At 39.3% G+C, this 14935-nt stretch overlaps 1 protein-coding gene across 4 annotated transcripts in view; it reads right to left on the reverse strand.

Moving 5' to 3' along the window:
- Window positions 1-14935, reverse strand: part of LOC122549778 (ATP-dependent translocase ABCB1-like) — a 104770-nt gene that overhangs the window by 68471 nt on the left and 21364 nt on the right. For all 4 annotated transcript variants that reach the window (XM_087987083.1, XM_087987082.1, XM_043689799.2 and 1 more), the window contains 8 exons: window positions 13805-13862; window positions 10783-10927; window positions 8347-8395; window positions 7888-8079; window positions 7596-7767; window positions 3950-4074; window positions 3686-3860; window positions 3029-3142 (listed from right to left, as the gene is read on the reverse strand). In XM_087987083.1, the coding sequence (XP_087843209.1) occupies window positions 3029-3142; window positions 3686-3860; window positions 3950-4074; window positions 7596-7767; window positions 7888-8079; window positions 8347-8395; window positions 10783-10927; window positions 13805-13862 (1030 nt within the window). The remainder of the gene's footprint in view (window positions 1-3028; window positions 3143-3685; window positions 3861-3949; window positions 4075-7595; window positions 7768-7887; window positions 8080-8346; window positions 8396-10782; window positions 10928-13804; window positions 13863-14935) is intronic.

Consider the following 14935-nt stretch of genomic DNA (forward strand, 5'->3'; position numbering starts at 1 on the left):
GCACTTCCAGGGATGGCAATGGTCACAAACAATCCCTAGAAATCAACTCCCTGAGTTGTGGACCAAGTAAGTGCAGAGGACTGTATAGGAAGGAAAGTCAAACCTTGGGCAGGGGAATGGATTAAGGGATTGTGGAGAAGAGGGAAGGGTCATGAAGAGGAGGCCACAGATGAAGCGAGGAGTCAAATCTCTGAGGGATGCATCTGACATAGAACAGGGGCTCTTGGAAGACTTGCATCCATTTAACGGCCGAGGTCCAAGTCAGTTGACTTGCCGAGTTACCTTGCCCCTGAATTCCACATACCCCCCTTCAAACTGAGGGTGGACAAGAAGTGACAATGAATTGGCCAGTTTTGAGGTTAGACAGAGCAGCAGGAAGGCCACGCAAGGATTTTGGACAGACCTCCCTCTCCCAGCCCCATTTACAAAGCCACTGACAGAAGACTGCAAAATTCTGCCCCTGGCTGGAAGTTAATCGTCATCTGATAAAGTATGTATTTAATCCTAACTTAAGTATCTCTACATTCTCTGCTGTATTTCCACTGCTTCCCAGACTTGTCAAATTGACAAATTCACCATACTCCATCTATGGTTAAATCAGAACTTTGGTAATGGTCTTTCTCTCGTAGAATCCCTACAGTGTGGAAACAGCCCTTTGGCTCAACAAGTCCACACTGACCCTCTGAAGAGTATCCCACCCAAACCCATTCCTCTATTACTCCATATTTCCCCTGACTAATGCGCCTAGCCTACACACCTCTGAACACTATGGGCAATTAAGCATGGCCAATTCACCTAATCTGCCCACTTTTGGACTATGGGAGGAAACTGGAGCACCAGGAGGAAACCCACGCAGACACGGGGAGAATGTGCAAACTTCACACAGTCGCCTGAGGCTGGAATCCAACCTGGGTCCCTGGCGCTGTGAGGCAGCAGTGCTGACCACTGATCCTCCAATCGTTGGCACATTTTGGGCAGTTTTGTCCACACTTGGTCCCTGTCAAAAACAGTCAGACTATTTGCGGGTCTGTACCTGAATGATGGAGGAGGAAACTTTCCTGTAACTCCTGCCCATGGAGGAGACTGATGGAAGTAACATCTTGCCTCTGGGATTTCTGAATAATCTGACAGGGCGAGCGGCATGGGATACTGGGTTTGTCAAAGAAAGGATTTTTAATTCAAGGGACTATCGCATGGGTTTGAATGTGACATCGGCTCTTGGATTTTCAATGTTGCAGCAACTCTAGAAATGCAGGGGAGTTCAGGGAAGATTGCACTTGGTTCACTTGTTAGCTGGGGTGATCAAGGGGGTATATGATCTGAGGTGTTACTGCGAAGTAAGCTTTCCCAAGGATGGGAGGAAGAGAATCAGCAAGCAAGCTATGTGTGAAAGTGACCAAGGAAGTCAGCATGAAGAATGCGGTCCTTTCCACTGAGACACAATGCAGGAAGAAGATTCCAGGCCTCAAGAGGCCATCACAGTGGAGGATTATAACATTTACAGGTGTCAAGCCTCATGCTGTGACTTTCCCAGCATCCTTCCGCACAACAAGCTTCATACAAGATTCATTACAGCTCCATTTATTCCTAACTCCTCATATCCCAAGTCACCAGTCAATACTTAGACAAAGATTAGAGTGGTGCTGGAGAAGCTCAGCAGGTCAGGCAGCATCCAAGGAGCAGGAAAATCGACGTTTCGGGCAAAAGCCCTTCATCAGGAAAACTTAAGACTAAGGCTACTGTCCCCTTGCACCTGTGCCTCACAACCACCCTCTAGAAATGGCATTCCTTTCTCTGTACAGAACCAATTATGAACATTTAGACCTGCCTGTTTTGGCAAGGAGAGTGCAGAAGTTAGGAAGAGGTAGAGACCTAGGTGGGGCAGTGGAGAGAAAGAGGACAGTATGTTGATCCTCCAGATGCCTTATCAACCATTGGCAATGCATTCCCACCTTCCACACTGGACAATTTGAGGTTTAAAATATATCTTAATCTGCTTCCTAATAATCTTAATTACTTATTCAAGTGATCAAGGGATTGTCCACTGGTTTCCAATCACAGTAACCCAGAGGCATTGGTGGTTATGTTGGGATCCTGATGGCAATTTCCAAGGATTTAATTCCCTGCACTCACCCAAACCTAGCTCTCCTTTACTGGGAAAACTACCCCACATTGTGTTCATTTTTTTCTATTCAAATTAAAGTCTAGTTGAAGCAAGATAGCCAAAGCTGAGCATAGAATTCTAATGACTTTAGGAAGGTATAAATGATTAGCTTTGACTTAAAATTAAAAGTTCTAAGATTTATCCTGGTATCTGTAGATCAGATCTGTGTAATGATTAAACAGTTTCAGTGAAGAGTCTATCAATGCGCAGTTTTCTTTTTCAACTCTAGTCATATACTTCCAGTCACTGTGTACAAAATATATTTCCATGGGTTTCCATGCATTGGTTTATTAAAAATCATCTGCTATTTCTTAACTTGCTTCTTAATTTGCATGGTTCCATTTTGAATCAATCTCTAGCTGCATCAGCCAAGTTTCTATTACTCATATTCATACATCAAATGAGATTCACTCTTTTGTATTTTTTTCTGTAGGAAGATTGAATACCATTAGCAAGCATACTTGAACCAAGAACATCTCTCATGGAATGGTTCAAATGTTTCAACTTCCATTATAAAATTGCATCATTATAAAATAAATAGTTGCTTTATTTTTGCAATAAGATATTTTTCCATTTATTCTATTAAGGGAATGCTTAACTTTTTTGTCAAGTATTTAAACTTTGTTTCTTTTCCTATTTTGTACCTAAGCATTTTTTAACAGAGGTAACCTTTGTACCAGTGATGGCACCGTGTGTGGTGACATTATACAGTTTTCACTGTGCTCCTGTACTTCTGTACTTAAGTACACATGACAATAAAATCTAAATCTAATCTAAAACTTCTACAATTTTTTCACATGAATTAAATGCTACTATTTTAACATACAGCACAGCAGAAATACAAGTTTCCATTTCCTTCTTTACCTCATCTAGTATTTTATAGATTTCATATGCTGCCCCTCTGGCATTAGAGAATGCTTCAATATAGGGTGCTGTCTGACCAATAGAGAATGTTCCAAAGGTGACGCAGAAAAAAATCTAAAAATATAAATGCAAAACAAAGAACTTATAAAACATCCCAAGTATGGCATTAAAAATCCATATCCAAAAACTGGTGTTAAAGAGAGAATATTATGATTGATTACTTTGTAGGAGGTGACAAACTGGCAGAATAGAATCAGCTGCCTATGACATATCCTACCGCATCTCTATTTTTTCAATATATGGATATATAATCGATGGAAAATCTTCTATTCCCAGCTGTCCATCCCTTCCCAAGTTGACAAATTTCTTAAAAATATGTATTTTTAAAATAATGCAATGAAACATTTCTAGTACTATAGACGGTTGGCATTTTAATTTTGTCAATCTGCACGTTTTCTTAAAGAGCACATGATGCAATGGAAGGCTAACAAGGATGGAAGCATTACTGTTGAGATTGGGTAGGTATTCAAATGTGTGGGAATAAATAACTGAACAGACCAGTTAGGTCTTGATTATAAAGCCTCTAACGGTTGAACAGCTGTACTATTCAATAAATAGGCTAGTATGTAGAATATTCGTTAATATTATTATACTTACAGTGAGAACTGTTCCAATTGTATATCCTGAGTTCTCAAGAACCAAAGTGGTTCCATACCAAAATCCAATTGCATAAGATCCAAATATTATAAAGTAGGCAAACCCAACTGACAGATTGGCAGTAATCGCCTTCTTTATACCAATTTTCTTTGCTTCCCCTAAATTCCTATGGTACCTTAAGAGGTCATGAAGAGAGAAGAAAAATAAGTCTCACAATTGAATAAGGAAGACTGGTTGACAATCGGCAATAGTCACAATGCAGACCTTTCAATTTCTTTCTTTTGACCTCCAAATGCCACCACCGTTCGGATTGCCCCCAAGACTTCTTCAGCAACAGCTCCAGCTTTTGCATAAGCTGTCATCTCCAAGTTGGTGAACGAGACTGTGAGCTGAACACAGAAAACACCAAAGCTGAGGTAATGAACATATTTAATCTTAAAATATTTGAACATGCTGCAAGTCATAAAGTTATCTAATGACAATGCTATAATATTATAAATTAGTCCAAAATCTTGCCTTTACATACAGTCCTTTATAAAACAAAGGGGTGGACTTTCCCTTTATCAGTTTGACTGCTGTGGAGTGAGAATCATAGGCCCAGTCCTCCATGGCTCAGAACAGCTCTCGAACACAATCTTCCTTTCTGCACTTCATTAATTATACAGCCAGGCTTTTTGATGCTTTTCTTGGGGAATCTTACAGCTGGAGAGGCAGATGTACGCACCATTATTGGGACCTCATGTCACTGACATCATATTTAAAGCTCAGCTGCACATCACTTCAAATGCTGCAAGCTAGGATCTGCCTGTCATTGTTATACAATAGAAGGTGCAGAGAGCAAAACTCTCACCCTGTTTTACAGATGGAGACCTGGAGATGCTCGTAGATGGGGTATAGGAGAAGCGGGCTGTCCTTTATCCTGTTGCAGAAGCTTACGTCACTAGACACAGACAGTCTGGACCCTGATAGCATCCCAGGTCATTTCTGTGACCTGGGTTAGAAGAAATGCCTAGCAGTACCAAAAGAACGTCAATGTTTTTCTGCATATCACAAAGATAAGGGCACTATCTCCTCAGTATTGCCTCAGCACTCACTCTCACCAATTGTCCTAGATGCATGCAGTTCATCTATTCAATAGCTCTCACACACCTCAACCTCTCAAACTACTTACTCTTTCTACCTTCTGTGTTTCCCTTTCACTCACTGCAGATGCATGACCACCTCTCCTGCTCTTGCATTCTTCCATCCAACCTATACATCGCTTCACCTCATTGCAGGAACTGAGCAGACTGATATCTCCTCAGCACCCTGATTGATGCTGTAACCCTCGGACCCCAGGTTGTCTTGACCTGCAGCATTGGACAGGACCTGGTCTGCAATCAGACGAGCCCCATGACCGATTGTGACCATATTCCGATACTGACTGTACTCCTTCTTGATTCCACTAACAACTGCTCCCTTTCGAATCTCACACATGGTCAATTATTTGAAGTGTGTTTGCCACTTGAGCTGCTGGCACATGCTGCAAGTGTAAGCCATGATGTAACGCGGTACTACACAGTGATATTTCCACTCTCTGGACTATTCAGTGCTTCCAAACATAACAAGCTCTTTGACCCTCCCTCCTCTCTAAAAAGAAATGTAAGCCACAAAGGCTGGCAGACCTCAGGTTAGCACAAAGTGAGTGAGTGCTAAAAGTTATAAGACACATCCTGTGTAACCAACACTTCTCCAGGCACATAGGTGGCACAGTTGACACTTCATTGCACATAGAAGTGAATGTTCTTACAACTGTGGTGTTTAAGCACTAACACACTCAGCTTAGCCTCAATCCATCATAAAACTTTGTGTAACTCAGTGCTACTCTTCCCCCAGTGTCCGATGTAACCCAACATCTTCTCAATGTTCAAAAGCAAACAAAAAGCAAACCAAAAAGCTGAAATTACACCTAGCAACAGAACAGAACTGTGTGCCTTTCAAGTAAATCTACAGTTAATGAATGCTCACTGCGCTCAGCTTTCATCCACTGGAACCAGGTACTAATTAATCCTGTTTGGTTGGTAATGCTTGATCCTTCCTGAAGAAGGGCTTATGCCCGAAACATCGATTCTCCTGTTCCCTGGATGCTGCCTGACCTGCTGCGCTTTTCCAGCAACACATTTTCAGCCTTGATGCTACTGTACCCTGTCATGCCTGAAGTAATATTCCTCCTGCTCAATGTTGTCATCTTTGTTTTTGGAAAACTGTTTCTGCTCTCCCAACTCTTCAGAACTTATCACATCACATTTTGGTTGCCCTACAGGTGCAGAGCACAGCATGTTTGGATTATATGGTGCACACTGTGTCTGGAGTGCACTTAAGAGGCCAGTTGCATAATAGTTCTATGTAGCTGACACCTCGGTGACCATCTTTGGCTGTGGTCATAACCATTTTTCAATTCGCAATGCTCATTTTCTAGTCAATTGAAAATGAAAGACAACACAGATTGCACTTAATATAGTGGGTCTCAGTTTCAGACTGTAAACAGTGGCCATGATAAACTTCCATGTCCCTTTCTACCTGTCACTTCCTGACTAGCCAATTAGAAATGAACCTACACATGGAGTCATAGAGATGCACAGCATGAAAATAGATCCTTCGGTCCAACTTGTCCATGCTGACAAGATATCCTAACCTAATCTAGACCCAGTTGCCAGCATTTGGGCCATACCCCTCTAAACCGTTCCTATTCATATACCCAAATGTTGTAGTTGTGCTGGACTCCACTAATTCCTCTGACAGCTCATTCCATCTACACACCACCCTCTGCATGTTCCCACGCTCCTCCTGGAATTATATCTGCACCTCTCAACATTACTCCCAAGTCCAGGTGCTGCAGTTTAGTTATTCCTAACAATGCCTGGCGCATTCCATTTTCTGTGAGGCCAGGGTGATTCTGACTGTCAATGACCTCCATTCTGCCTGCAGTAACCCAGGGTCTCTAATTCACTATCATCTCCCTCCCTTGTCATAAGGAGTTTCCTCCCTTTATCTGCTCTGCTCTTGGCATGCTATCTCCAATCCCTAGAACTGAGTTCTCCAATTTCTGCACCACAGCAGTGTCCCTTGATAACTCCCCTTGACTTTCATTCCATTGATCCCAGGACTATGACAACCTCCACCAAGCCCCAGTCCCTATCAACTTCAAGGCACAGCCCCAACTAGGGAGTGACCAGAATCCTGACTGATCTGTGTTCGGCTCCTTGCCTGATTAGCCCCTGCGACTGTTTGCACTGGACATGCAGGACTGACCAGGACCAGCACTGTGAATGACACTTTGACTGTCTTGAGCCCAAGCAGTCTCCTACACCCTGGACTGAGATCAGATGATGCCCTTGATTTACTGAATCAGAACCTCTTGACTGACAGCGGCCCCACCAGGGGGGACTACTCCTCTTAGACTTTGAGGCATAGCCATTTGGTTAAAGCTCATGCAGTGTCTTTGCCACATATGCTGCTGGCATATGCTACACATGTGAGATTGACACAGTACGGTGGGGTATAGCAACATGTTCGTCTCCTTGATTGATTACTGTTGACATGGCAAGTTGCCTGGCAAAGTGTCTGCACTAAACATCAACTCAAGGGAGAAGTACTGTAAGCCTTTATCCTCTGGCTAAAAGAGCTGAGGGTAAAAAGACAAGGCAAGGCAAGGATGCTGTGAGCATTGAAGCAGGCATGAAGGGAAAGCTGCAAAAACGCAGCCCTCGTTAAATAACCGACTAAGAATATTTTAACCATGTGTTGAGAATTCTATTTATATCACGGCTTACATCACGAGTATTTTTGACATGATTTAAATTGTGTTTAGTTCTGCTCTGTCCTTGTACTTGATAGATTACCTTAAGATTGTTATGGTGTTAGTACTTACCTTGGACCACAGCACAGCTGATAATGCGAGGAGAGGGCTGGCAGCCAGAATTACCAGAGTTAGCTTCCATCCCCTTGCAAAACCAACTATTATGCCTCCAGCAAAAGTTGCGATGTACTGGAACAAAAGTCCAATCTTATCCCCAATTCCCTCATTGATTTTGTTGATGTCTCTAGTCATTGAAAAAGCACAATAAATTTCAGTGGAATAAGATGCTGTCATTAACAGCAACAGTCATTTTGAGGAAAAATGCACTTGTTTATCTAGATTGAAAATATAATATCCTTCTTACGCTGTAAGACGTGTATTGAGTTGTCCAACTGGGTTAACATCAAACCATCCAATCTCTCTTCTTAGTAAAGTGTGCAAAAATAACTTTCGAAGTCTTCTCGTCTGTCTTGCTGAAGTCAGAACCCAAAAAGAAACTTGGATATAAGCACATAGCAGTGCTCCTGCTCCAATTGCAACATAGTAATAAGAAAACCTGGGGTGGAAACAATGAATGTTTTGTTTCTGAAAATATCAATTGTTCTTCTGTAAAAGTAAGGAATACAATTATTTTTGTTTCTTATGTTTGTAATTTTTAAAAAAATGAACAGTTGAGAATTGGTAAAGTTTGCAAGGAGATTTGTCATTTTATTGTATAATAATTTCCACTAAATCAGTGTGGTAATTTCAGAAATGCAGTACAATTGCTTATATATCTTGTCACTACCATATTTTGAAAAGTAATTTTTACAATTGAACTCACTTAGCCATTTGTTCTTCAAAGGGCGTATCATCACAGTCTGTCATATTTACTGTAATCAACCATGATAAGAATACAATTACATTGCAGAAAATATAACCGAAATATTTATTTATGATAATATTCTGTCTACACTGTGGCCTAGCACTTAATTATTTTGAATCATGTTACATCATGTTCTGTGGAGAGGTTCCTGACTCTGATCACTCTGAGCAGCTGACCTTGGACTAATGTTAGAGGCTGTCCTTCACCTTACTCTGTTGGAAAACCCTGAGCAAAAAAGATCCCTCTTGATTTCTCTGAGGCTTGTTTCACAGCCATGACAAACCTCCTGCCTTTGTGTCTGCACTGAACAGTAAGGCAAGACAGAAGCTTAGTAGCTCTAGCTGAAGGGTCAAAGCGCACAATGGCAAGGTAAAGCAATTTAAAGTAGGGATACTGTGAGCATCCAGTTTGGTTCAGAATGAGTGAGCACAATGACAGCAAGTACAGAGCCCAAAGATTCAACCTGGCAATTTACATGAGTTGGGTCCATATCTCTGAGCGCATATGTCCTTGCTGGAGCATTACTATAGCCCACTGTGCAGTAAAGCATCTTGTAAGTGCACTGGAGACGTACAATGAGATTTCTTAGAGATGGGCACATGTATACCAACATCTATGAGTGTGCAGTGCAACCATTGCCCATGAAACATGCCCTGAGATATTGGCAACAACATCTAGCATTGAGATCGTCTGGAGCAAGCAGCAAGCTGAATTCATCAGGTATCCAGGCCAAGTTTTTTTGACATCTAGTTTATTTGGCAAGTTTGGTAAACTAGAAAGCTAGATATTAATGAGGTGAGTTGGACCATTCAAAAGGTATTTAACAAGCAATAAACTCCTTGATAGATAACTCACCACTGCGTAGCATGAAACTCTCTGCGCCACTTGTCGAAAAACATAAAAGATGCCTCAAGATGCTCCTCACCAGACTTCTCAACCAATTCTGCCAAACATCTTATCATAGGCCATGTCATGCTGACACCTACAAGATTCCCCCCCACCCCCAGCTCTTCATCCCCTCAAATCATTTGCATGTCACTACTTTCTAATAGACCTCACTGCTAGTTTGCAGCGTTTCTGTCACAGAGCCCCCTACCTCAGAGATCTGTGTGTGAAGAACAAATACAAGGGTTATTGCTTGCTGTTCATCAACCCAAACCTGGTTGTTGCCCAGTTCTTTATGTGTATGGACACAGACTGCTCCAAAATCTGAGGAGTAATAAATGGTACTGTGCATCATGAAATCATCAGAGAACATCCCCACTTCTGATCTTTAGACTGAAGGAAACTCATGGTGAACCAAATTTGTAGTCAATTTAGCAGAAAAGGTCAAAGGAGGGTATTCCAGGCTGGGAAATTAATCATTTATTTTGTAACTAAAATCTTCTGACTCCCACAGTCTGAATGAAATGCAAAGGCATGACTTGGCAAAGGGCAATTGAGTTATGAAATCTAATGTTACAAAATGCAATGGGCCACCTTTTATTGTACTGTTGCATAAAATTACTCCAAGAAAAATAGCTTAAGCTGCACTTTGCTACCCATCAAGGAATAAAAGCATTAAAATGTTTTTCTAATTACACTTACTGCTGGGGATAGAATGCATTGTCTATGTTGTAAATGGTTGCAATTTAATTCGACTTTTATTGCGTAAAACATCTCACAAATAATTCATATTACATACACAATGTGGCATTTGTCTAAAATATTGACATTTGTTCTATGTAAAAATGTAGAAAAAGGGTTCCATCACTTACTGATGATTAATGGTTTCCGATAATATAGTAATCATTTTTAAATGATATTAGAATGGAAAAAATTCTGCCCTCCAAAATATCTGAATTTCTCTCAAAGATCCTCTCGTGTATGTGATAGTTGAAAGTGACCAGTTTTGAGAATAAAACGCTAAAACCTCTCGATTAAAATATAAGCATTGTTCAGAACAAGAAAAAATCATTAAGCTTGTCCTTTGGTGGTAAGCTACTACCTAGCCAGTATATCATGCCTCTTCCAGTATATCATGCATCTGATTGTCTACTATATGTAATTATTTTGTCCACTTCTTTCTTAATAATAACTTGCTCATGGAACTATTACTCAGTGGTTGCAAAGAATCTTTGCTAACTTTCATTCCCATTCCTAACTTCCTAAATTTTAATTATAGTCCAGATATTTGAAGCTACCATTACCATCAACAATTTACATGGGAAGTGATTTAATTAATAAGTTAGTAAACTACCTGCTGACTTCAATAATTTTGTAAGCTTTCATCTTGTTTTTTTCAAGTAGAGTGCTTAGTACCCATCAATTATGTCTCCTCTTTACAGCAACAAAATATTAATTTATTAAATGTACTGGTATGAAAATCTTTCCAAAAACATTAAAGCTACTTACAGGTTGAATTGGCAGCTTGGCATATAAATCCATTTGTCATATCTCCAAAAACAACTGATAATAATGGTAGACACATTCCATGAGCCACTGCAGCTATAATTCCAACTACCATCAGTAAAATATCCAGACCATCTGCAAAACGAAACTAAGAGATGTGCAAAATAGATAAGTCTTTCATCTCTTTTATCTGAATTTTACGAAAATATATAAACATCATTCCCCAAACTTTGTGTTGTATCAAAATGATAGTCAAAATGGATTTTCCGAGTTACTGTATTAAGTGAATTGCAAATGTCAAATAATTGGCAAACATTGTGCAACAAGATTTTAATTGTGCTATATTGCTTACATGCAATAAGCGCGAACAGACATTTATTTTGCTTTTTTTTTGCTTATTTCTCAGGCTAGTTTTTTTAAAAAAAGGTAAAGAAATCATCCAATTCTTTTGTTAATATTAGAATTGTGATCACAATGAGAAAGCTAAGAAGAGGAGTCCCATCTTAATTATATATTCCTTCACACCTTTCAATCTCAGTTTTGAAGATGTTCTAATGCTCTAGACTCAGTAACTTCCTGGGGGAGAGAAATCCAAGTTATTACTACCTTTTGTAAAAAAAAATACTTTTTTACATTTATCCCTAAGGGGCCTGGCTTTAATGTTAAGCTACTGCTCACTTGTTCCAGACTCCTCCATCGGATTAAATAGATTCTCTTTTTCTATAACTTTTGATCATCTTAAACACATAATTTAGACCACCACTTAATCTTTGATATTCAAAGGATACAGGTTTAGTGTATGTATCCAAGCTTCATGCCTAATCTTTTCAGCCTCTACCATTTTGATCAATCCAAGCTGTTCCTCTCCAAGGCCAATCCTTCCTGTGGCACCTTTGTAGGTGTAACATAATTTTCACCATTTTCCATTCCAAACCTCTTAAAATACAATTAATGCCAATATACCATTAACCTTTTAATTATTTTTTTCTACCTATCCACTATGTCTTGTGTTGTGTTCTTTGTATGTTCCCTGTTTCGTAAAGGAGCACATTGCTGAAATAACATTTCATATCCTTAAGGGTGGAGGCACGTAAAGACCACATCCTTTTTTTTGTATTTGTGCTTTTAAAAACTGTGACTGAAATGAGAAAGGACTGCTTTATTTTTTAAACCAGTGTTTTACGAAGCTACATGTTGTGAAAGAAAGGAATTTAATTCCTGTTATGAACACTGTCTGTATAGCTGTGGGTTTTAGTAGTGAGCAGATGTACTGGAGTTGGAGGGTCATTTACAAGTGAAGCTGATCATTTTGTGGACAAGCGACCAATTTTCAATAACAAAGATCAGTTAGTTGAGCAGGTTGGGCTGTGACCAAGACAGTAGGATGCTAGTTGGACCAGAAGAAAAACCAACAAATTTGAAACAGCAAAAAACTCTCTCTTTCTTTGTTCTTTCCTGTAAGCCAGTTTAAATCTGAAGAAAAACAGCTTATCTTTCCTTCAGCAGACACTACCAGTTGTGACTTTGAATTGGATAAAATCAGAGATCTTTTATAAGTCAAATAGCCATCCTGCCATGCACTTGCAAACCAGTGATAACCAGGTTAAGAAACATTGGCTGAGGAGAAACCTACAAATCAGTAAGAACCAATCCAGTAGATTTTGTAAACAAAGGCTATGGAACTGTCTTCCCAGATTTCTCTTCAGCCAGGTTTTGTTTACCCTGTTTATATTTGTCTGCTTATGTGTTTTAGGGGGAGTTCATAAGGAACTTAGTGTTTTAATTTGTAGCATTCACTTAATTTCGTCAAATTGTTTACTTGTGGCTAGAATCGGATAGTCTATAATAAATAGCGATCTTTTGTTGAGAGTAGAAAGTTGGGCCATGTGTTCTATCAACCTGGATCTGAAAATCAGGTTGTTTGGGGATTTTGTGTATTTCTTTTAAAAGCTTTAACTTTTATGATGACTCCAGAAATAGCAGGGCTTGATTTCTAATGCACTATCCTAGTGAATCGTAACAATGTGGGCCCCTAAATCTCTCAATTCATTGACATATCCTCAGTTGTTAGAATTCAGTAAGTGCTCTAATCTATCACTTGCATGATCTATGAGATTTTCAAAGGTTGCAATGTTAAAATTAGAGGAATTTTGTGATTTACATAGAGCTAGGGTAATTTTATCCCAAATGTAGCTTTGTTAACCCTTCACCAACTCAATTCTTGGACAGAAAGCTAGATAAACAACAATAGCGAAAGCAATAAAAGGATTTACTAGTAAGGTTATTATAAATAAAGTTAGGATGAGGTTTATGTGTACCGGGATGAGGTAAATATCTTGTTCCTCTTCACCTCCAAAAAAGGCAACTGTTAACTCACTTATTTTCTGGAACTGGCCATGCTTCCTTATCATTTTCAGGTTTCCTGATCCAACTTTATGGATGAATCTGATATAAAGGCTTTTGTGAAGTGCACTACCTCTCCAAGACAAAGTGGAAGTGGGGACTTTTTGAACTTCAAGGTTAATATAATGAAGTAAATACTAATGCACCATCTGGTATTAACCAAAAATAGTTAAACAGTACTGTGATAATTTTTAATGAACAACATTTTAAAATTGTATTACGTAGCCTTTACTACATGGTAACAACTCATTTGCTTCAACCTGTCTGTCCAGGTATTACCTGTTACGTCCCTATATTTCTTATTCCTCCTTTGAGTGAAGGCACACCTTTTGCTAGTAAAAAAAAGTAAATTTCATAGAATTCCTTTTCAAATGCTCAGTCCATTAACAGCAGGAAGTTAACTTTGTAGAAGTCATATTGTGCTTGTAGAGCTGATTAAATATTGCATGTGAACAGTGAGCATGTGAAGTATCTCTGAAGTACACAGATCCAAAAGACATGTCCATACAGTAATTGTTAATATTTCATTAGGTCTGAAAGAGTTTTATACTATACCTTGTAGGCAGGTCTCAATTTGAAATTTCAATGAAGTGAAACATTCTTTCTATCAAGGTATACATACCATCTGAAGAGAGTTAACTGCTGGCACATTTTCAACTTTCTTTTCATCTTTACTTCTCCTAGAAAATAACAGCACAGAACTTTAAAATAAATACTGTTCCAACTTCAACATGGAAGCTATGTTTTAAATTTCTCAGGAGATGACAACACTCAAAGCTTGAGAAGATGGAAGAAGGTCAATACAAAGGTAATGCTCTGGGATGGGAATCATATTTAATTTGTTATTTGTTGATTTTAAACATTTAACACTCCACAACTGACTGACTCTTAATCCACAAGAAAAGTGAAAAAAACAAAATGACTGTGTATTTGGTAGTTTGCGCTGATGCACAACAGCTGATAACACATTTGCAGCCCATTAAGTAATGCTGGCTGCCTACACACTGTGACTTCGTATGCAGCGCGAGATCAATTTCACCCTCAAGAAGATTTGGGTTTTCAACAGACCAACTACCTCTGAAAATCCACCTAAATATTTACCCTCCTCAGCCAGTCAGTTAAGATATTCAGGCAGAATGTCCATATTATTTCTCTTTCATGAATGTAACTGAAAGAGAGAATCAAAGTAGAATTGTAACCCATTCTGTCCTCCTTTCACTTCATGCTGGCATCCATCTCATCTTTTGTTCCATCTTAAAACTGCCAATTATTTTCCTATTCAAATTAATATGCTTCTTTCAAACTGTCGGTATTCCTATCTATTTCTTCCTGTTCATTCTAAGATGCGATTCCTCCCTCAGTTAGCGTTGGCACTATTCTTTCCAATTATTGTTGTCACTATCCTTCTTTCCTTTTACCTCAGTTCATGTTGGCCGTTTTACTTTCTCTTTCCCTGCATTAACATTTGTAATCTTATCCCCATTCCAATGTCAACATTCATGAACTGTACTCCTGACTATTCCTTCCTAAATATTTCTCATATAACCCCTAAACAAGGACAACTACTCCACCCCCCAAAGCTGATCTAACTTCTCTCCTTTTCATCCTTAATCTGCACTCCTTCTAAACGTGTCACTGCTTTCTTCTCTCCCTCATCCTGAAAATCACGTCCAGCTTATATCTTTTGACCATTAAGAATTTCTTAATGTTGACCTAGTTCACCTTTATTTTCCCTTAGTATCTTTCTTACACA

Source organism: Chiloscyllium plagiosum, unplaced genomic scaffold (assembly GCF_037043375.1).
Source record: "Chiloscyllium plagiosum isolate Xiang-an unplaced genomic scaffold, Cpla_swu_hap1 HiC_scaffold_5, whole genome shotgun sequence".
Classification (NCBI taxonomy): domain Eukaryota; kingdom Metazoa; phylum Chordata; class Chondrichthyes; order Orectolobiformes; family Hemiscylliidae; genus Chiloscyllium; species Chiloscyllium plagiosum.